The sequence below is a fragment of the Pelodiscus sinensis genome, chromosome 26, assembly GCF_052426305.1.
Source record: "Pelodiscus sinensis isolate ZL-2025 chromosome 26, ASM5242630v1, whole genome shotgun sequence".
Lineage (NCBI taxonomy): Eukaryota > Metazoa > Chordata > Testudines > Trionychidae > Pelodiscus > Pelodiscus sinensis.
In genome coordinates, this window is record NC_143077.1 from 1286061 (window position 1) to 1309621 (window position 23561).

The 23561-nt window shown below is 47.0% G+C and overlaps 1 protein-coding gene across 1 annotated transcript; it reads right to left on the bottom strand.

Moving 5' to 3' along the window:
* Positions 1 to 1286: 1286 nt before the first annotated feature.
* On the bottom strand, positions 1287 to 21849 carry CNR2 (cannabinoid receptor 2). Its single transcript, XM_006130499.5, is given in 3 exon segments — positions 1287 to 3526; positions 3528 to 4536; positions 21331 to 21849. Coding segments are annotated over 2 exon segments (1062 nt in total). The 5' UTR covers positions 4502 to 4536; positions 21331 to 21849; the 3' UTR covers positions 1287 to 3438.
* Positions 21850 to 23561: the final 1712 nt, after the last annotated feature.

Here is a 23561-nt window from a genome sequence, read left to right on the forward strand (position 1 = left end):
GATCACGTGACACGCGGCGGCTCCTGTGGTAGAAAGGCGCCGTCCGCGTGACACCCCCCCCCCCCCCCCCCCCGGCCTGCAGGCTCTGGGGGGGGCAGACAGGCTCCAGGTTTTTGGAAGGCGGGGGGCTGCTTACTGGTGCGCTGGCAGGCAAGACGGTGGAGCCCCGCTCTGCTGGCCACTCTTAATGCTGCACCATGGTCACTCTCAGTATCCTATCCCTCCCCTTTCTGTCCCCCTTACTTTCCCTGTGGTGGGAAAGAGGCCCATTCCCCACACAACCTATCCCTGCCCTTGGTTTAAGTTAGGGTAAAAGGAAGCTGCATGCCAAATTTGGTGGTCCTAGCTCTTACAATTTAGGAGGCGTTCTTGAACAGACACACAAATGCACTCTAAAATACAGAGATAATAAGCATGCTGCTGCAGGTAAGTTTACATGGTGTCTGAAAGATAGAGGTCAATTATTGACAACCCAAGTATACTTTGTTAAGTTTCAAATGTTGCTCTCTCATCAGTAGCTGGTAGACCAATTTTATAATAATCCTATTAATATGCTCCATCAAAGGGGCAAATTCAGCACTGGTGTAAAATGGTACAAGTCTTTATGACCTGTCCTTGGCCAAATGCATTGGCTGGTGCTTGTTACTTTTTCCTGTGTCTAGTTAACATGTTCTTAAAAAGATACTTAAGTGATGTTTTATTTCCTGTGCACAAATATCCAGCACTTGCCTGTTTAGAGCATAAAACAGCTTAATCACATCTTGTATTTCTGGACAAAAAATTACAGCATCTAATTAAAAATAGCTTTTCAGTAATTGCAACCACAGGGCTAAATTCTTTGGTGTAGTCCTAGTAAAAATCAGTGAATTTACTCTAGGGATAAATGTGCCTCTTTAGTTTGATGAGGAAATGAAACTTACAAGTTTCCTTTGGAACCATATTTAGCTGCAAATGTTCCTAGAGAAACAATCAAATTCTTAAACACTAAGGCTGTGTCTACACTGGCGCGATCTCGCGCAAAAGCGGCCGCTCTTGCACAAAAACTTGCTGCCCGTCTACACTGGCCGCGTGTTCTTGCACAAGTAAACTGATGTTCTAATATATGAAATAAGGCTTCTTGCGCCAGAACTCTGATGCTCCCACTCAGGAATAAGCCCTTTTGAGCAACGGTTCTTGCACAAGAGGCCAGTGTAGACAGGCAACATTAATTTCTTGCACAAGAAAGCCCTATGGTTAAAATGGCCATCAGAGCTTTCTTGTGCAAGAGAGCGTCTACACTGGCATGGATGCTCTTGCGCAAAAGCATATGCCAGTGTAGATGCTCTCTTGCACAACTACTGTAACACAAGAACTCTTCTGCTAAAGAGTTTTTGCACAAGATCATGCCAGTGTAGACGTAGCCTAAGGATATCAGGTTGCCCAGTTTGTCAAAGCTATTTAGGAGCCAGTTATGGAAGTTAGGAGTCTAAATTCCTTTGAGTATCTGAGACTAAGATCCAAAAATAGGGTCCTACCAAATTCATGGCCTTGAAAAACTCATCACTGTCTTTGAAATCTGATCTCTCCCCGTGAAATTTGATCTTTTGTGTTTTTTTTTTACCCCGTCTAATACAGCAGGGGCAGGGAACCTTTTTGGGGTTGGGGGCTGCTGACAAACAGAAACATTAGCTCCTGGCCAGCTCTGATGGCAGCACTACCACCAGCATCAGCACAGAAATAAGGATAGCTGTACCCTAATCCCTCTCTACAATAACCTTGTGACTATCCCACAACAACTCTGTGAAATTTCATATAGAAAATGGCTGAAACAATGAAATGTAATATTTTTTAAATCCTGACTGTGAAATTGACTAAAATGAACTGTGAATTTATTAGGGCCCTTCCAATAAGGGCCACATCTTTCAAGATGCTCAGTTTTCACTCAGTTTAATGCAAGAGTAGGCCATGTCCAGCGTAGTAGTCAGAAGTCACTGTAGAGGTATCCTGACAGGTCTCCTGCTCCATCAATGATGGTATCTGTTTGGCTGTGCACCCGTATGCGCAATCCTGTGTGTTTTGTTGACTTTGTACAAGCAGTCAACACAGCAGACTCCCAGAGACCACATAATCAGATAAGGATCAAAGGCACCTGTCCAAGTTTATTGTCAAATGAAGTACAGTAGTAGTTGTCAGTAGACTCTACCAAACCACTACACGTATGTATCCCCTGACAATGGACTGGCTCAGTCAGTGGAAGGACTCACTGCTCCTTAGGGTGGACAAAGACAGTCCCTCCCACGCACAACTTTATATACAGGTACAAACAAGATACACAACACTCCTGACGTGTCAGGTTGCCACCCTGTGACATTCCCCAGATACCACCCATCACCCTGAACCTGGTGATTCGACCAAAATGTCCCTATCCATCATGCTGTCATTTTAGGCCTTTTCCTGAACCTGGGTCCCTGTTATCTGTGGTGAGTGTGGGTAATAAGGTCCTTTAAAACGAGGTTTGTTACAATCTTTCTGGAATGTGCTTTCAACCTGTGCCCAGTACCAATTACTATTTCACAGCTGGTGCCTTATTACCAATTAGAGTTTTGCACAATCAGCCCTGTTCGTGCCATGAGCAGGGCCCTGCCTCTTGCTCACAGCTTACCTTTATATTAGCCAAGTCTTGACCATTGTTGACCAGGCCTCAGGCCTCACACCAGGCCTGTGCTACATGGGCTTCTGTTTCAGGCAAAATAAGTTGGTCAAGGGCTGGTTGGCATAGTTGTGGTCTCCATCTGGTAAACAAAAATGGTGGGCACTGCTTCTGCTTATCCACCCACGCATGGTGTTTGAGGAGCACCATCACGGTCTATGACAGGGGTGACCAACCCATTTAAGAAAGAGAGCTGAAACAGCAGTGGAAAAAAATGCACCAGAATTGTCAAGCAAAAAAAGAAAAAAGAGGCTGCCCCTTTAAGGATTAGGCTTTTTGGCCAAATCAGGCTCCCATTGACAGCCGCCATCTTGGGCACCATTTTGAATTGCCAACCCAGTGAGCGCAGGGGAGTGGCTTTGCGAACTGCACTTTTGGGGGGCACGGCTGGTCTATGACACCTGCTATGCTCCCGCTCTAGTGTTTGTAATGGGAGAGCTGGTCCAGTCTTCCTTTCATTCTGTGTGTCTGGACCCTCAGCCTAGGTACTTAGGCCGTTAATTTCCTTGGAAATCAATGGGGTTCAGGTGTCTACAGCCCGTGTCTTTTACTTACTAAGTAGCATTCCAGACACAAGGAGGGTACAATTTGCAATTGTTTTGTAATACATCCAAATGGCTCCCTTCTCCAGGCAAGGCATTCAGTCATTAATCATTCCAGGAGCTAGAGAAAAGCAGCATTAGCTTTTCTTCCTTTTCAAAGAAACAATCCAAATCTGTCCCGTGTCTTCCCAGTCAGAGCTCAGGATTTCAGCAGATTCGTGTCTGTTCTGCACACAGTGTCTTCAGCAGGAAGGACTTCTGAGTGCTGTCTGCTTCCGGGAGGCTCTCTGAAGCTCAGCTTCTCCCTGAACCTCAAGCAGATGTTCTTCAAAGAGGAGCGCAGCTCCCTGCTTCGGAGGGCGTAGACAAGGGGATTCACCATGGAGTTCACCAGGCAGAGGGTGCTGCAGAAGGCAAACACCTTTTTGATGTCGTTATTCAGGCTGGCAAAGAGGCTGTACGTTATGACACCCAGCACTGGGGACCAGCATGTCACGACAACCACCAGGATCATCACTAATGTTTTGGCAAGTGTGACGTCCATTCTCATCTTTGCAGTTCGCCGCCCAGCCTGGCTTTGGCGTCTCTCCTTGTATACTGTGTGCTTATGAGCCTTCCACAGTACCTGCACATAGGCATACACAATACACAGCAACAGAATCATGACCAGGCAGATCCAGCTGGACAGATACTTGTAATCAACAAAGGGAAAGAGATCAGAGCAGGCTGAGTTTACCTTGCAGCAGTTCCACCCCATGAGTGGCAGGAAGGCTGCCACCATGGTAATTACCCACATCACAGCCATCGCCATCAAAGCCCTTTTCCTTGTCACAATGGCCTTGTACTCTGAGGGCCTGTGGATACAGACGTATCGGTCAAACGCCATCAGCAGCAAGCTGCCCAAAGATGCTGTGAAGGACATGTTGACTCCTCCGAGCTTCAGCAAGAAGATCTCTTTAGAGGAGTCAGTTCTATTGAAGACATGGAAATCAACAAAGCTGCAGACAAATACGATGCAGGCCAGAACATCTGCTAGGGCTAAGCTGCTGATCAAGATGTAGGAAGGCTTTTTCCTGATCTTAGGGGAAGAAAATATCAGACACATCACAGAAGAGTTTTCCAAAAAGCACAGAGCCCCCAAAATGAAGCATAGCGTGCCTAAGCCTATTTTCTGTCCACGGCTATTAAGGACCATGTAACATCCCATGGGCATGGTATTCATGCTGCAATTGGGCCCTTTTGTGCTTTCATTCATCTGGCATCTCTCCATTGTGATTATCCAGGAGCAAGGGGAGTTTAGTGAACCTGTTCCAAAAAAAAAGATACAGAGGGGAAAAAAGTTACATTTGTACCCAGCACACAAAACACCACACACAGAGACGTGAAAGTCAGAGTGTACAGAGTGTGACAGAGTGTACCAACCCTGCACTGGGCCTGCAAGGGTTAAGCCTGGCTCACCTGGCCGAAAAGGCACTGCCCCCATAGTCCTGCTGGGCATGCTCCAGCTGGAGGCTGGCTATAAAGACTGGAGGAGCAGCTCACTTTGGGCTGCTGGTAAAGGAGATGCTGCCAGTAGTCTGGAGGAAGAGCTGCAGATGGACCAAACTGAACTGTGGAGACTAGTCAGCGGGGATGGTCCGGAGACGCCCCCAGGCCAGAGGAAAGTGGAGAAGCTGCAATAGTGAGTCTGGTAGGAAGTTGCCCAGGGCAGGGAGTTAGATCCCTGAGAACTCAGCGTGTTTTGGATGGATTCCCTCCTGAGCTAGAGGGGGGCCTTCCCACCACTGACAGGGCCCTGGACTGGGAGAGGATGGGCCCAGGTCTCTTAACCCATCAGCACCCAAGGAAGAGTGCTACAACCATTGCAGTTGACTCTGGCTGCTAGGTCACGCTGCCCTATGTGAAGGGGATTGCTATTGATCCTGAAACTCTGGCTGCTAGGCCTCATTGCCCCAAGGGAAGGGAGTGTTGTTACTGACTCAGGCCACTAGGCCTCACTGCCCTGAGGGTAGGGAGAGGTCTTACTGACACTGGTTGCTATGCCTGACTGCTTCACAGAGAGGTGGTGTGGCCCTGAGCCATTGGAGTCAATACACACGTGGGGTGGAACATCCTTGGAGAGGCCTAAGAGGCCTAACACCCTACCTGAGGGGGATGGGTGTGCCCCCCCCCCCCACTCTTTTGTAAGGATTTAAAAGGATTTAAGGACTTGAGACCATAAAAAGGAAGAGAAATCCTGCTTCTCTTACTAAGGTGAGTAATTCCACTGACTTTATTGGGCTAAGCCAACGAGCCAGATTTGGTCCCAAATCAGAACGATCCTGAACTGATTTACCGCCAGCGGGCTTGCTCTGTGAGACGAGTGGATGATTTCACTCTGCGCTTACCCCTAAGCCAGTGTTTCTCAAACTGTGCTCCGGAGCCCAAAAAGTTTAAGAACTGCTGCCCTAAGCTATCCAGAAATGCCCTGCATTCCACTTGTCGCCACAAGGGGGCAGTGATAACACACTTCCAACTGACAGGTGGCTGCTAGAATGGAAAGGCTGAGAGCTCCCAGTATGCGGTCCCCTGCCTCTGAGCCTGCTGCTGGGGCTAAGCATGTGACTTAGCTTTGCAGGGCTCCCTGCGGCAATGTCGGGGGAGCACTCAGGTGCAGGGCTGGCGACAGACATTGCTGGGTCCTGGGCAGTGGGGGGGAGGGATGCTCTGGAAGGGATGGACCACAGGTGCAAAGGGTGGAAATAGGAGCAGCCTGGACTGTACTGGGCCTTCCCCAGTGAGCCTTCAGTGCTGCCCAGCCCATAATGCGTGGGGCTCTGGCTGCCACAGTAATGGCGACAGTGGCCCCTTTTAAATCACTGGGCCTCAGAGCAGCTTCCTCCTTTGCCCCCATCAGTGTCCCTGCCCCAGAGAGTTTCACCATCTTGTGACTCCCCTAAATCCATGCCACTGCTCCCCAGGTTGAAACACTCCCATCTAGACCAGGGATATTAAATATTGGTTAATTGAATAGTCATTAACCTCATGAATTCTTATTGGTTACTCGACTATTCTATGGTTCCCAGGGATGGGGTGGCAGCCAATGTGCTCCGGCCCCACTCCCGAGGAGTCCCCTGCTACTCCTCACTGCTGCCTCTGTATCAGACACAGCAGCATGTGGTACCAGGCGGGAGCTGGTCTACAAGAGGAGCCAGTTTAAAAACCTGCTCCCCTTGCAGACCGACTGCCGGTTGTCCTGTGCTGCTGCCTCCAATACAGAGGCAGCAGTGCAGGGTGGCAGCTGCCCCTGTCCAGTGCGGTGTGTGTGTCTGAACTCCTGAACACAGCACGAGCTGGAACTGAACCAGGCTGGCTGCCTGTACAGCTCCTAATACACTTTAAATACAGAGCCAAACCAGGGGTAGGTCCTAGACCCAGCACAAGCTAACCAGCCTGCTAAAAAATTTACTTGGGGGGGGGGAGGGGGAGAAGAGAAGGGGAATGCGTGTAATCTATAGCATTAACCTAGAAGCTTTGCTTATCAGTTAATTGACTATTCTATTACATCCCTAATCTGTAATAGTAGAGGAGCTGGCATATCTCCAGAGGAGCTCTGTGTAGTGTAGGGGTGCACATATCCCTGTGGGCTAGATGGTGTGAAACAGGAAACAGAGAAAGAACCCTAACTTTCCACAGCCAGATGCAGTGCCACATAGTGACCCTGATCTTAAAATGTGATCAGCAGAAGCAGACCACTGTGCCTTGGTGGATCTTGAGTGGGTGTTGGATCCTCGTTGGGAATCTGGGGTCCAGTGAGTCTCAGTAGCAGCACTTTGGAGCAGGATAGGGTTTAAGCCAGAGTGACTGAGATTTCATGGCATACTGATGTCGTGACCACCCAGTTACAGAACAGGTGTATCAGAGTAGTAAACAGCCTCTCATCTAGCCACAGCTCTTTCAATTAAGATCTTATAGATCATTGTGCCTGCTTTGGGACTCCAGGATGTGGGTTCCTGTACCAGCTGCTCCAAGAAGCAGTCATTTAAGGCACCGAGAAATTTTATCTCTGCATCCCGTCCTGAGGTGACGTGTACCCAGCCAATATGGGGATAATTGAAATCCCCCATTATTGTTGAGTTTTTTATTTTGGTAGCTTCTCTAATCTCCCGTATTATTTCAATGTCACTATCACTGTCCTGATCAAGTGGTCGATACTATTCTTATTAGAGCATGGAATTAATATCTATAGTGATTCTATGGAAGATTTTGATTAATTTAAGATTTTTATTTCATTTTATTCTACGTTATCTTTCACATACAGTGCCACTCCGCCACCCACACGGCCTGTTCTATCCTTCCGATATATTTTATATCCCGGTATGATTGTGTCCCACAAATTGTCCTCATTCCACCAGGTTTCTGTGATGCCTATTATGTCAATCTCCTCCTGTAATACGAGATACTCTAGTTCACCCATCTTATTAGTCAGACTCCTAGCATTTGTGTAGAAGCACTTTAAAAATTGCCACTGTTTATTTGTCTGCCCTTTCCTGATGAATTGGATTCCTTTATATGTGGTTGTCTGTCTGATTTGGCCCATGGTTTGTCCTCTTCCCTCCTCTCTTTCTGACTACAGCCTAAAGAATCTCTATCAATGGATTCTCCTCTAAGCGAAGTCTCCGTCCAATTTACATGCTTCTCTGCACCAATCGGCTTTCCCCCATCTTTTAGTTTAAAAACTGCTCTAGGACCTTGTTAATGTTTTGTGCCAGCAGTCTGGATCCACCCTGGTTTAGTGGAGCCCATCCTTCCTATATAGGCTCCCCCTCTCCCAAAAGTGTCCCAGTTCCTAATAAATCTAAACCCCTCTTCCCTACACCATCGTCTCATCCATGCATTGAGACTCTGAAGTTCTGCCTGCCTACCTGGCCCCGCGTGTGGAACAGGAAGCATTTCTGAGAATGCCACCATAGAGGTCCTGGATTTCAGTCTCTTCCCTAGCAACCTAAATTTGGCCTCCAGGATGTCTTTCCTACCCTTCCCTATGTCATTGGTACCTACATGTACCACAACCACCAGCTCTTCCCCAGCACTGCACATAAGTCTATCTGGATGCCTCGAGAGATCCGCAACCTTCACACCAGGCAGGCAAGTCACCATACGGTTCTCCCGGTCATCACAAACCCAGCTATCTATGTTTCTAACGATAGAATCACCCACTACTAACACCTTCCTCTTCCTAACAACTGGCGTTCCCTCCCGCTCAGAGGTATCCTCAGTGCAAAAGGATACCGCAACATCCTTTGGAAGGAGGGTCCCAACTATGGGATGGTTTTCCTCTGCTCCCATTGAATGCTCTCTTCCCCTGAGCCTTTCATCCTCCTTAAGAGCACTGGGGCTCTCAGACTGGAGGTGGGACAGTACTACAGTGTCCCAGAAAGTCTCATCAACATACTTCTCTGCCTCCCTTAGCTCCTCCAGTTCAGCCATCTTGGCCTCCAAAGCCTGAACTTGGTCTCTGAGGGTCAGGAGCTCCTTGCAACGGGTGCACACATATGCCACTCGCCCACAGGGCAGGTAATCATACATGTTAAACGACGCAATAAACAGGATAGCCCCCACTCTGCTGCTGGGCTTCTGTCTGCATTTTTTCCTATGAATAAGTTTGATTATAAACTGGGTTTTGATTTAAATGTCTGGGATATAGATTATTATAAAAGTTTTATGTTTAAAGAAGGTCAGAAGTAACTGGGTTTTGTCAACAAAACTATACCTTCGTCTACACTGCGGCTGAGTTCTGTCGACATAATGTCGACAGCATTCAGCAGTTTTGTTGACGGCTGTAAACCTCATTCTACAAGGAATAATGCCTTTTGTCGACAAAGTTCTGTCGACAGAAGGCGTTATTGCATCTACACTGTCATGTCGACAAAGCGGCTTGCTTTGTTAACAGAACTGGATGTAGTTTAGACTCTCTTTGTTGACAGAAGCCTGTACTCTAGACGTACCCATAGTGTGCCCTCTAAACTCCCCTCTCAAAACTCCCTCCTGTTTGCAGTCAGTCGCCCTGGTCACAAGCTCCCTAGTCGCTTACTAGAAGGGTTTAAAAGCTCTGGCCTGCCTGATAGCCCCTCCCTCCAGCTTCGGCTCAACCAATGAGCAGAGAGTTTGAAATTTCAAATCCTAATTAAGACTCACAGCTTCCAACTGCCAGCCTGAGCACACGGCCTTTCAAACAAACAAACAAACAGCTCAGCACTCAAAACTCCAAACAGACAAACACAAGCCCAGAACCCCCAAACACAAACACCCCCACACTCCAGACAGCCACTTACCTCAACGTGCTATACATTGCCCCCTCCTTCACCAGGAGAGCCCCTTCCTGTTTGCAGTCGCCCTGGTCGCAAGCTCCCTAGTCGCTTATTAGCAGAGTTTAAAAGCTCTGGCCTTCCTGATAGCCCTCCCTCCAGCTACGGCTGGACCAGTGAGCAGAGATTTTGAGAAAAAAAAGAAAGCAGAGACGCAGTGGGGCAAAGGCAATGCTGGTTAATGGCAAAAGCATGACTTTATAGCATTGTGGAAGTGGAAGGGATCACAAGAGGTCATAGAGTCCAGTCAATTGCCCTCATGGCAGGACCAAACACTACCTAGATCAGTGCTTCTCAACCAGTGATACGAGTACCCTTAGAGTACTTGAGAGAAGTCTGTGGGGTACGTCAACACAACTGAAAAGGAGAAAACTGAATTTGTTTTAAGTTTTACAGCGCTTTTTAAATGTTGTACTTTTTACACCCAAAAATTTCATCGCCTGCCCAGCTAGGATTACGTTGTTTAAACAAGTGTGTTACAACGGTAGAAAAAAATTGTCTGAAAACTGTAGGTACAGGGGGTACTTTTTTTGAAAAAGTGGTACTTTATAAGAAAAGGTTGAGAAATACTGGCCTAGATCATCCCTGATAGATGTCTAGCCAACCTACTCTTAAATATCTCCAGAGATGGAGATTCCACAACCCCCCTCAGCAATTTATTCCAGTGTTTAATCACTCTGTCAGTTAGGAAGTCTTTCCTAATTTCCAATCTAAACCTCCCTTGCTGCAATTTAAGCCCATTGCTTCTAGGCCTCTGAGGATAGGATGAGAACAATTTCCCCCTCCTCTTTGTAACACCCCTTGAGATGATTGAAAACTGCTATCATGTCCTCTAAGTCTTCTTTTCTAAACTAAACAATCCCAATTTTTTCAGTCTTCCCTCATAGGCCATGTTTTCCAGACATTTAATCATTTTTGTTGCCCTTCTCTGGACTTTCTCCACATCTTTCTTGAAATGTTGTGCCCAGAACCGGACACAATACTCCAACTGAGACCTAATCAGTGCAGAGTAGAGTGGAAGAATTTCTCCTCGTGTCTTGCTCACAACACTCCTGTTAACACATCCCAGAATATTTGCTTTTTTTGCAACCATGTCACACTGTTGATTCATATTTAGCCTGTGGTCCACTATGACCTCTAGATCCCTTTCTGCCATACTCCTTCCTAGACAGTCACTTCCCATTCTGTACGTGTGAAACAGATTGTTCCTTCCTAAGTGGAGCACTTTGCATTTGTCCTTATTAAACTTCATCCTGTTTACCTCAGACCATTTCTCCAGTTTGTCCAGATCATTTTGAATTATGACCCTATCCTCCAGGGCAGTTGCAACCCCTCCCGGCTTGGTATCATCTGCAAACTCAATCTGCTGGGGTCAGAGAGAGGAATCCAGTTCAGCTGGTGGCATTGTGGCAGGGAGCTGCTCACTTGTGATGTAGCTGACAAGTAGGAAGCAGAGGGCAGAAGCAGTCTGATGTCTGTGTTGAACAGGCTGTGAAAGCTGTTTGCTGGGCAGACCTCAGAGCCCTGGAGCTGCATGCAGGGGACAAACGGCCACAGTAGAGACAGGACCAATGTCTCTCCAGCTGAACATGCATCTCAAAAGGGGACAGGGAAGGAGCAAAGCACCAAACCCACTCGGGGAACAGGGGAACCACAGCAGATCAGCATGGAGTGTACCTTGGGAAAGGAAGTACTGGTACAACCAAAGTTCCTTGTTATGGCTTCCCTTTGTACCAGTGGTGACTGTGCTCACTCAGCCAGCAGATGTTACAGACGGCTTAAACGCCAGCTGCACAAACCCTCTCATATCCCCAGCTCTAGGGCAGAAGGGACTAGAAATGTGCCCGATCCCCAATGGTACTTAATCAGGATAGTGCCGCTGAGATTAATGGGGTAATACCCATTTGCAGGAGCTGGGAGCCTGGAACTTCGGGAGACTGCAATCAGGGTGTTTTGCAAATGGCCCTTGATTGAGGGTCCTTCCAGCACTGCCCTTCTAAGTCTTCCTAATGGGCCACACCAACACACTGGGTCCTGGCTGGACTTTCTTAGCCCAAGAGTAGCATGCTCTCTAAAAACAGGAAACGTGAGCGAATCCACTTCCTTTGATAATGAAGGCCTTAGGGACTTCCCTTTGTCATACTTGTGGCGAGACAGAGAAAAATGTCTTCATACTTTCCAACAGCATCTTGTATCACTTGGTGACGTGTTATCTCCATCTTTGCCCAGCGAGCATATCTCCAAGAGGAATTGAGAGAAATATTCAGGGCCTATTGTGATACTTCACTTTACAGTCACTGCTGGCTGTGAGCCAGTTCTGAGGGGAAGAAACACTGTAAACTGCCAGTGGAAAGAGCATTCTCTGGTTTGCTTGCAAGATTCTCCAACAGCAGCTGGAAGGGGGTTAGGAGATAGGGGGTTCTGAGGTTTGTCAGTGGAAAATGGAGCATTTCTCTTCCAGGTCAACACATCCAACCCATCTTGTTATGGATCCAATGCTGTTCTCTTGTTCACAGGCCAGGATGGCCATGCTTCCTGTCCCTCCAAGCTGCATACAACAATCTTCAGAAATTCAAGACCTGGGTGAATCTGCTTGGGCTTGGGACTTCAGCTCTGTAGGGCATGCCTGCTGAGGCCCTGAGCCAAGGCAGATGCCTCCTATTGGGCTGAAGCCCTGAGACTGCCTTCTCCATAGGCCAAGCGCCCTGATGTCCCCAGTCTGATAGGTAGAGAATGGGGGGCTCTGCTTGTGTAAGAGAGTCACCTGTGACTCTCACTGTGCAGTTTGGCCTCCCTGACACAGACAATCGGATCAGTGTGTCTGTCAAAGAACAATGTATTGGTGGGTTTCAGTTCTTGTGGAAAGCCGCACTGTCACAGGGGCATCTGCCATCCTGAATCGGAGCTCTGCTCATTGGCATGTCAGCTGTGGGAGGAAAATACAGGCTGCATCTTTCTCACGAGACGTTGGAAAACCCCAGCCACAAACATGCTCAGTCTTCTTTGAAAAGAGGAAATGTCCAAAGAAAATAAGCCACAGAAGAGATGAGCTGCCATTGCAACAGCTCACAGAATACCACAAAAACAAACAGGGCTGAAGTCCTTGGGTGGGAGGAGAGGGTGTGAGGCAAGGGAAATGCCACACACAGTGAAGGGGCCTGGGCAGAGGTTTCAGGTGGTTATGCCTAACTACCATGTGGTCTCCCTCAGTGACCTTTTCAGGGCGATGACTACAGCAGCCACAGGAAGCAAACAGGAGACAGAAAGGAGAGTGATGGGAAAGGACTAGAGACCGTTGTGCACAAAAACGTCAACCCTGATGGGTGACTTGCAGTTTCCATCCCCAGGTGAATTCCTCTTGCTGCGTTGACCTCGCCACTCAAGCCGGGTATGTTCAGTTGTGGAACATAGCCGGCTAGTAGGTGCCATCCACACAATTCAGTTATATATGGGGCCAGAGCCATGACCCATTAAAAGTATCAAACTGTTGACTTCAAGGGATATTGAATACGGCCTAGAGCTGCCAAGTGCAGAAGGGCTATGGCTGAGGAGAGTAACCACAGTGATTAGGGAGTTGGACAGACCCAAGTATGAGGAAAGTAAGCCAGCGAAGCATAAACATGCCAGCTGGTCATATGCACTAGACAATTGTACAGGAGACAGATCTGATCAAGAGGCATAATCAATGTCTGGGAGTGTCTGAAGCCTGTAGATACTGTGGGAGCAAAAGGCATCTCACGACACGACACTCAGTGTGTTTCCACTGCCTGGGAGGGCAGCAGGCTGTGGCGAGCTCAAGCCACCCTGGAGCCCCACTTTGTGGGACCTCCGTGCACACCCCTGCATGGCAGAGGCCAGGCCAGCTTGGGTGGGACCCAGGGAGGGGACAGAGAGTCCTTGCCATTCTGGGTGTCTGAGAACAATAGGAGTTTTGCCTGCAACTGAATTAAGGATAAAATTTGCCCTGGGTGGAGGCCCAGCACAAGGTCTATGTAACAGCTAAGTCCAGTAGGGCTTGTATGGCACTTAAGTGGTTCCTAGGACCATCACTTGACTTCTTCACAGGGGGTGGATTTCATCATGCATGGAATCTGAGCCAAGTGCTCAGGGTTTGGCTCCAAATAGTCTCAGAAGCAGGAGGATTAAAATCTGTGACATTTGGGGTATGTCTACACTAGCCTCCTAGTTTGAACTAGGGAGGCTAATGTAGGCATTTTAAGTTGCAAATGAAGCCCGGGATTTAAATATCCCGGGCTTTATTTGCATCTTCCCATCCGGGCACCATTTTTAAATCCCCCTAGTCCAAACTAACTGCCCACGGATACATGTGGCAGTCAAATGTTAACTCGAACTAAGGACTTGGTTCTAGAGAAGATAACCTGAATGAAGGGAGAACAGTAGCTTTAATAAAGGGTGAACAGTCTGGTGTAAAACAGATGCTGAGCCTCCCTAGCGGGGGTTCCTAACTGAGAGCCATGATTTCTCTGCCTCAGCGCATGTCCAGAAATATTGTACCAACACGGGGGCTCCATCTACCTCTTATTGAGATCAATGGCCAATCTCCCAGTGAGGTCCCAGGCAGCAGGCTTGAATGCCTAGTTAACCTACCACTTACCCCCTTGGAGCTCTGAGCTGCATTCGATTTCCTCATCTTGAATGCAGAACTAGAAAGGAACCAGGGATGTAGGCGAGTAATTGACGGCTCTAGATCCAGAATACTACAGAGGCTGCTTCAGCTGCCCAGCTCAGTCCTGGCTCGCATAGGGTCCGGGACCTACCCCCACTGCAGCTCTGCAGCTTACATAGAATCATACAGCTGAAAGAGACCTCAGGAGGTCATCAAGGCCAGCCCCCTACCCAATGCAGCGCAGCTCTTTCTAAAGGTTGGACCTAACTGGTCCCGGATGAGGGAGTTTGCTGGACCAGGGGGAGTATTTTTGGACCCCTGCAACTTCTCCCCCCAGCCCAGCAGCTGGCCTCCCTGCCAGCTCCCCACCCCCTGCTGACCCACTGGGCAGCCATCACTGCTGTTGCTCCACCAGGCAGCCCCACCATCAGCTCCCTGCGGATAGCCCATCACCCTGCTGGCCCCTCAAGGATCCATACTGCTGGCCCTCCACTGGGACTCTGGTCCTGCAACATCCATGCTGACCATGGATGTTACTGGCCCAGAGAATCCCGATTAAGAGAGTTTCAACCTGTATATTTAAAATGCAGAGCTGCAGCGGGGGTAGGTCCCAGACCCAATGTGAGCCAGGCTGCCATCCCTTATCCACTACTTGATTTGCCAATTAACATACCTAAAAGAAACGGTTCCTTACAGAGGAAATCATAAAAACCTAGGGGTCCAGTATAATTCTGAGGAAACATCAGTGCAGCTGAGCACTAGGACAAGAGACAGACGCAGAGCCGGCCCAAGCTACGGGCTGACCGGGCTACCACCCAGGGTGCCCCATGTAGGGGGCGCCGTGCAGGGCGGGGTCAGCACCGCACATGTGCCACACGCCCAGGGGCGGTGCCAGGGCCCGGGGCGCATGAATGTCTCGGGCCAGCCCTGGACAGACAGATGCACATAAAAGCAAATGCCCTGAGCCTGCGAAGTCTTATGCATGCTGCCCGCATTCAGCTTTAGAAAGACTCACATGCAGCAAGTTACATAAGGGTGTGTCTAGACCACATCCCTCTTTTGATGTAAATTAGACACTTCGAAATAGCAAATGAAGCCGGGATTTGTATTTCCCACGCTTCATTTGCATAATCACGTCATGATGCTTTTTCAAAAGAGCACCATGACGTGATTATGCAAACGAAGCGTGGGAAATACAAATTCCAGCTTCATTTGCAATTTCGAAGTGTCTAACTTACATCCCGCTGTCGAAAGAGGGATGTAGTCGAGACACCTTAAGTGAGGAAGTCGCTGAAGAAGCAGGGGGTGCTGTTATCTTCAGACTGAATCCAACAATTAACCCTTAGCAGCAGTCAGCATGGGCATTGCGCTACATGCAGAACATTTTGCACAATAACCAGAACAAAGTACATATTGTTCATTCAAAAGACATATACGGGCCCTCTTATTAGCTGCTGAAGGAATCTTCAGGGATGGGCAGTTTTGAAGGAAATCAGACTGACAATGGGAAAAAAAGGCAAGATATTTGCCCAGTATTTTTCTTTGCATCAAAGGTTTCTGGGAGCACAGTCATGGCTGAAACAGGCATGGGCAGGTCTCCTGGAAGATGCACTGATTCAGTAATGGCGTGTCTACACAGCAGGGCTTAACTCGAAATAAGCTACACAAATTGAGCTGTCAATTGCGTAGCTCATTTCGAAATAGCTTATTTCAAAATTGGGAGCATCTGCACAGCACTTATTTCAAAACAGAGTACTCTCCTCCAACTTCCCTTACTCTTCCTACAATGAGGGTTACAGGAGCCGGCATAAGAAGTCCTCCAGCTTGACAGTATTTTGACATTATTTCGAAATAACTGCCTGCTGTGTAGATGCCGATCAAGTCCCAAAATAGCTACCCCGCATCTACCCAAGCTGCCTGTTATTTCAAAATAACGGGTGTGCTGTTTCACCATCCCGGTAAACCTTGTTGCACAAGGGTTAAGGGATGGCTGGAAATAGCGTGTTATTTCAAAATTTGGCGCTGTGTAGATGTGTCAAATTTCAAAATCGATTTGAAATAAGATGCGTAATTTGTGTCTCTCGTTTTGCATTTAGGGTGCTGTGTAGTCGCACCCTCAAGTGTTCAATGGTGTGTGAAAAGGCACAGAGACACTGTGGGCAGGACAGTAGAGAACAGGCAAAGGGAGATGAATTGGCAAATCCTAGAGGGAAGGGGTCAGCTACAGAGGAGCAGTAATGATATGCATTACTATTCATTATAACGTACAAAGAGCTTTTCACCCGTGGATCTCAAAGCACTTTACACAGGTGGGAAAACAGCTATCCACATGCTAGATGGGGAAACTGAGGCAAGTGGCTGGCAGAGTTGGGACTGGAACTTAGGCTGGAAGTGCTGTGCAGGGTGTTATAGGATAGATAATCCGATACGAAAAGTGGTAGAAGGACTAGGTTACAAATGGAAAGGCAAGCCATATGCAAGGAAGGAGCCTGCTAGACCTACGAGGGGGAGTTTTGTCCCCCTTAGAAGTCTGAGACATCATCCCCCCCATTAGTATCTCAGTGGCTGGCTCGCTTAAGCAATTTCTTAATCATCTGTATAGGAGACTTCTCAATCACATCCTCTTTTGGACCTCTAGTATTAGAGATCTTGGACCTCTAATATTGATCTCACTAGTGTTTGGTTAGCAACTACCTCCTAACTCCTATTCCATTCAAGTTGCTAGAAAAAGAACAGCCTCTTCCCACAAATCCAGCACAGCCTTGATTACCCAAACCTCGGTACCCTAACCCCACATTATCCAAATACAAGTTACATCCTGGGACATCTATGCATTGCCCTGAAAATACCCTTCATTATGGGAAATGTTGCTGATGTGACCATGTTCAGTGTTCCTCTCGCAGTGTTCAGTGAAAGCAGCAGTTCTCAAACTTTTTGGGCTCCGGAGGCCTTTACATGCATAAAAATGTATGCGGAGCCCCAGCGGTCCACTGATCGTACGTGTTGTACCTATCGATGTTTCCAGTCTGTCAACCTCGCGGAGCCCCTGGAGATGTCTCGCGGAGCCCCGGGGCTCCACGGAGCACAGTTTAAGAAACACTGAGTTAAAATTATATTGCATATCAGAAATGCAAAATTAAGTCCACAGTACCATTGCGATGTCTCAATACAGGTGCCAAAGCTCAAACGTTTTGAAGTCAACTAAAAACGATTTCTAATATGATGACAGTTTCATTACTTATTTTACAAGAAGCCTACAGAACCCTGGGAGCTTCCTGGAAAAGAACTTTCCATCCGATTTTTATCAATGAGACAACAGATGGTCTTGCGATTGAAGAAACAGTGCAATGAGTCAAAAGGTATGGATTCTATTACTTGCTCAATGAGTGTGGGCAGGTGAGTTGCTGTACCTTTGCCCATGACTCATTTTCCATTTCAGTAGAGTGGCGCTGGGAGACTAAAATGCCAAGATATTCAGTGTTAAGGCACTAGAAGGGCAAAGTGCTAATTATAAAGCTTAATTTGGTACAGTATAAAACTGCATCATGTTTTAGTGGGGAAACTATATCTAATGCAGTCCAGCACGCACAGATCTTTCCAGTAATATCGCTGAGACAGTCTCTGTGCTGTGGATGCTGGGAAGGAGTAGTCCAGGTTGAACCTAAGGACCTGACCAGTGATGAACCACAGGAGGTCACAATAGTCTAGCAGCATTACCAACACTCCCACTGCTTACTGGGCTCTTAGACATTTAGGGGGTAAACAGCACAGAACAGCCAGGACTGGGGGCTGCAAACAAACTTTATGGGACGGTAGGAAACTTGGCCACATCCATAAGTGGACATCTAGCCAACTAAATCATGCTGGACCAGAGGGTGCTGGATTAGAGAGATTCACCCTGTAGTTGATGTACAGAAGAGGAGCTGATACATGCAGTGTACAGCAGGGTTTTGAATTACCCAGCTGGCTAGCTCCTTGCTCTTTATGGCTGAAGCTTATGGGATAACCTACTTAACACCACACTTCTCTGCTGAAGTCATCTGGAGTTTTCTTACTGACTTCTCACCCAGATTTACAGAAAAGCTCAGGTTCCATTTACACACTTAAGTGCCCAGATATATAGAAGAGTTCAGCACACTGGGTGCCAAGTATTTGAAAATTGGTCTTTAAATTAGCAAAGCATTTGGAGGCGGGGGGGTTGGCATGGGAGCATAGCTTTAACATGTGCAATCGGAAATTATCCCTGCGTTTGGGCAGTGCTTGGCACTGCGGGCTGGGACTTCCCACCACTGCAATACAAGTAATCTTACCACCAACACCTCACTGCCCTTAGTACAATTAGGAGCAAGCTTAAGATGAACCATTTGAATAAACTTCTCAGTGTCAGACACAAATCTCCCTCTAGCCCCTCTCCAAACAAGCAGATCTTATCCCACCTCTGTTGGGTCTTATGTAGCATAAGGAAGATCTCACTTCTCAGTTTGACTGAATTCCTCCCACTACCACCACCCCTCCCCGATCAGTCATAGAAAAGGCAGCATCTTGCTCCAAGCCTAGATCTGTTTAGTTTTGTATTTACTCCAGGACTCCAGAGCCAGAGAGAACATTCTGGGACCAGGTTCCCCTCCTGCATCTGCTGGTCCATCTTTCTTGGAAATAAGGCTGTTTTATGTTGTTTGGCCCTACACATACCTAGTGTGTGTCTCTTCCCTTGCCATATGACGGTCTAGGGCAGTGTTTCTTAAACTGTGTTCTGTGGTACACCGGTGTGCCGCAAGGCAGTTGGAGGTGTGCCGTGGAAACCAACAGAGTTCAAAATGGCCATCCTGAAAGGGACAGGCAACTCCCCCCCCCCCCCCCACTCAATAACTTTCCTCCTGACCCATTTTGTTTGTTTGTTTGTTTTCTCAACAAAAAGTCCTTGATGTTCCTCAGAAAAAAAATTATTGTTTGGTGTTCCTCTGTCTTAAAAAGTTTAAGAAACACTGGTCTAGTGGCACCAAGAATGAGGAAGCATCAACTTCCAGGCCACAGGAGTAGAAACACCAGGGGCAATAACATAAGCAGAATGCTCCCAAATGGTCCTGTATTCTGCAGTATGAAAAACAACCAGTTCATATGCACACACTGACTGTGGGTTGTTTGCACTGCAGTCAGAGGTATGATTGCAGCACAGACATGCACAATCTAGATTAAACCTAGCTTGGGTAAGTACTAACAGCAATGAAGTTGCAGCAACATGGACTTCAGCAAGAGCTAGCTACCTAAATAAGAATGCTGGTCTGGATTTTATAGGCCATGCTACTGCTACTTCACTGCCATTGGTGCTCACCGTATCTAGAATAAAGCTAGTGTCATGCCAACAGATGACATAGAACCTGGGACCACTACCACAGGAGCTAAAAAACACGGCTGGCTCTCAGCAAGTGCCATTAGGTGGGATAGTGCACCACACCCAGCAGCAGTGTGGGTTACACTAGCATGTGCTGCAAACATTTCCACAGGCAGTGTAGACTTACATAGGTCTCTTGCTGTTATTCACCACTAGTATTTATAGCTGGGATTTTCATAAGATCCCACCCTATTGCAGTAAAAACGTAGGGCCCTATTCTGCTGTCTTTATTCATGATGGCTACATCTAGACTGGCAGGATTTTCCGGAAATGCTTTTAATGGAAAAGTTTTCTGTTAAAAGCATTTGTGGAAAAGAGCGTCTAGATTGGCACGGATGCTTTTCCGCAAAAGCACTTTTTGTGGAAAAGCGTCCGTGGCCAATCTAGACGCGCTTTTGCGCAAAAAAGCTCCTATCGCCATTTTTGCGATCCAGGCTTTTTTGCGGAAAACAAATCTCAGCTGTCTACACTGGTCCTTTTGCGCAAAAGTTTTGAGCAAAAGAGGCTTTTGCCTGAATGGGAGCAGCATAGTATTTCCACAAAAAGCACTGATTTCTTACAGTAGGAAGTCAGTGCTTTTGCAGCAATTCAAACGGCTAGTGTAGACAGCTGGCAAGTTTTTCTGGAAAAGCAGCTGATTTTCCGGAAAAACTGGCCAGTCTAGACACAGCCTATGACTAATAGCTTATGTCTCTCTCATCTGGAAACCAATGGGATTTTTGTGGAATAAAGTGCTAATCACCATACTAGTAAGGGGCTCCAAATCTTGTCCCATTTTCAAAGGAGAGCAGAATGGTGTTGCCTGCACAAATGTAAAGTGCCTCTGCTAAGCTGTCTAAAAATACTCCCCCCCCCGCAGGTGTGCGTACAGCAAGTGACTGCGCCTGTAAGTGCCTGATTGTAAGTGCCGTTGCCCAGTGCACAGACAAATCAAGAGGTTTGAAGGCACCAGAAGAGTCTTGCTTTGCGGTATCAGACGGGATCCATAAGGGGGGCCACGCTCACTCAGCTATGCTGTCTGCGTGGGTAACCAGGGCCAAAAAGGGTGCAAGAAGACTCTCATATAGGCATAGGTTTTTAAAGTCCTTCATATTAAGAAAATGGCAGAAACTCAGTACTGAATAGCACATTCAGAATAAATCTCGTACAAAATACATGTGTAGGTACAGAACTGCAGATGGAAATTCTTCGATAAAGCGTTGCAAAGTGATGGTTCTATTATTACGCAACAGTCTATGGGTACTGAAGGATAATAAGCGTGAACCTTTGTGCAGTACTTTTTAATGCCAGAGAGCTATATGAACATATCCAGTTAGAAACTGAGCATGGCATGTGTTATATTTGACAACTCTTTAGGTTTCTGAAATAATTCATAAAAAAATAAGAGGAAAAAAAGCAACTGTAAATTTTGGCATGTGAAGACTTGCCTGTGAGGTTCTCATTAAGACAGCATTCCATATAAACATCTGTTCTCCTGCCCCCAGTGTTACCTTGCATTGCAGTGTCTCCAAAACACAGGAAAGAGCCCACCACATTCTAAGGAGAATTCTGCCCCCCACACTTCCCCACCGTACCTCTCTCAGTCTTCAGCAAAATTCTGCCAGAACTTGTGTGTATCAACACCACAGAACTTTGAGATGTGGTCTGATTTATTATGGGAATGGAGCCGGGGGGAGAGGGGTGAGCCTTGCATGAAAGATATGCCTTCTGGTTAGTGAATTAAATCTACTCACCTGCTTTTGCTTAGGGAACAGGCAGACGATGCTTTAGGGACTTCCCATTCCTCCAACTGTCAGTGTCTTCCAGCTGTGAACAGGTGACTGCTGCTCTCTCTCCTAATCTGCCTCTCCCTATTATTCTCCTGGGGAGCAGTTTGTTAGTCCCTTACCCAATCTTCTTGCTCTCTTGGTGGAAAATATGTAAGACTTTCTTCCGGCTCCACTTCCTCTCTGGGTCTTGTGCTCTGCTTTTCTGGCCATTAGAACGGCAGTGACTGATGTTTAAAACCTGTCTACATGCAGGGACTCGATTTACTTGGCAAGGGTTTTCGTCTCAGTTTTCTCCGTAAAGTGTCTGGTAGGAAAGAAAACTCAGGTTTCACTTGCTCAGACAGCTGCTGCCAATCTGATTATTTGTCCCAACAACAAAAAAATAGCCTTCTATTCCTACAGATTGTGCAATGAGCACTCACTCATTCATGTTTAGTCAGCTGGGTGAGCCTAGCATTACTAGATGGCTTAAAAAAAATACCGAACACACTTGATCTCAGATTGGGGCAGGGAGGACTGGCCGGGAGGAGGTGGGGGGTGTAGGGCTGGCTGGGGGAGAGCAGAGGGGAGGGAACCAGCCAGCGGGAAGCAGGGCTGGCCGAGAGGAGGTCGGGGAGAGCGAGGTTGGCCGGGGGGGGGGGGGGTTGATGATAGTAACTCAACTGCTCAAGATATAAGCTTCAGGAGGTAGCCAAGTTTAGTCAGTACAGGATAAACTTAAAAAACAAGTAGTCTATAAAGTTCTACCAGACCAACAAAACATGTAGATGGTATCTTGAGCTTTCATGGGCATAGCCCACTTCTTCAGATGACCAGAGTTTTGAGTTTAGGATGTGCAGACCCAAAATAAATAGGGGAGAAGGGCGGGGGTGGATGGTGGGAAACAAGGAGCAGAGGGTATGGGAATATCAAAGGGAAAAACAGGAAGGCAGAACTTTGATCCTTATCTGCTTCATTTTAACTATCCAATCTTTAGGTGCTTACTGATTGCTAGTTCTGCCTTCCTGTTTTTCCCTTTGATGTTTCCATACCCTCTGCTCCTTGTTTCCTGTCCCCTCTCTTCCTTCTCCCCCATTTATTTTGGGTCTAAACATCCTAAACTCAAAACTCCGGTCATCTGAAGTGGGCTTTGCCCACAAAAGCTCACGATACCATCCACATGTTTTGTTAGTCTATAAAGTGCTACCAGACCATTTGTTGGTTTTTAATTTTATCCTGCTTGAGAATTAAATCCAAAGCAGACTGAAGAACCACAAAATTAGATGACTGGGCAATAAAATGGCAGATGAATTTTAATGTTGATAAATACAAAGTAATGTGTATTGGAAAACATAATCCCAACTATACATATAAAATAAATGGGGACTAAATTAGCTCTACAAGAGAGATCTTGGAGTCACTGTGGATAGTTCTGAAAACATCCACTTGACATGCAGCAACAGTCAAAAAAGCAACCAATGTTAGGAATAATTGAAAAGGAACAGAGAATATCTCATTGCCGCTATATAAATCCCTGGTACCACCCACATCTTAAATATTGCGTTCAGATGTGATCGCCTCATCTTAAAGATATCTTGGCACTGGAAAAATTTCAGAAAAAGGGCAACAAAAATGATTAGTGCATGGAACAGCTGCCATATGAGGAGAGATTAATAAGACTGGGAATTTTCATCTTAGAAGAGAGGAGACTGCTAGAGGTCTATAAAAGCATGGCTGGTATGAAGAAAGTAAATAAGGAAAAGTTATTTACTTGCTCCCATAATGCAAGAACTAAGGGTCACCAAATGAAATTAATAGGTAGCCGGTTTAAAACAAACTAAGGAAGTATTTCTTACACAATGTACAGTCAACCTGTGGAACTCCTTGATACAGGACATTCTGAAGGCCAGATCTTTAAAAAGGGTCACATAAGAGCTAGATACATTAATGGAGGATAGGTCTACCAATGGCAATTAACCAGGATGGGCAGGGATGATGTTCCTAGTCTGTTTGCCAGCAGCTGGGAATGGATGAAAGAGAAAGGATCACTTGATTACCAGTTCTGTGCATTCTTTCTGGGGCACCTACCATTGGCCACTGTCAGAAGACAGGATACTTGGCTAGATGGACCTTTGGTCTGACCCAATATGGTTGTTCTTATAAAAAACAAAGGTTTTGTTCACGGTTACAAACATTCCAGAGCCATGAACAACCTC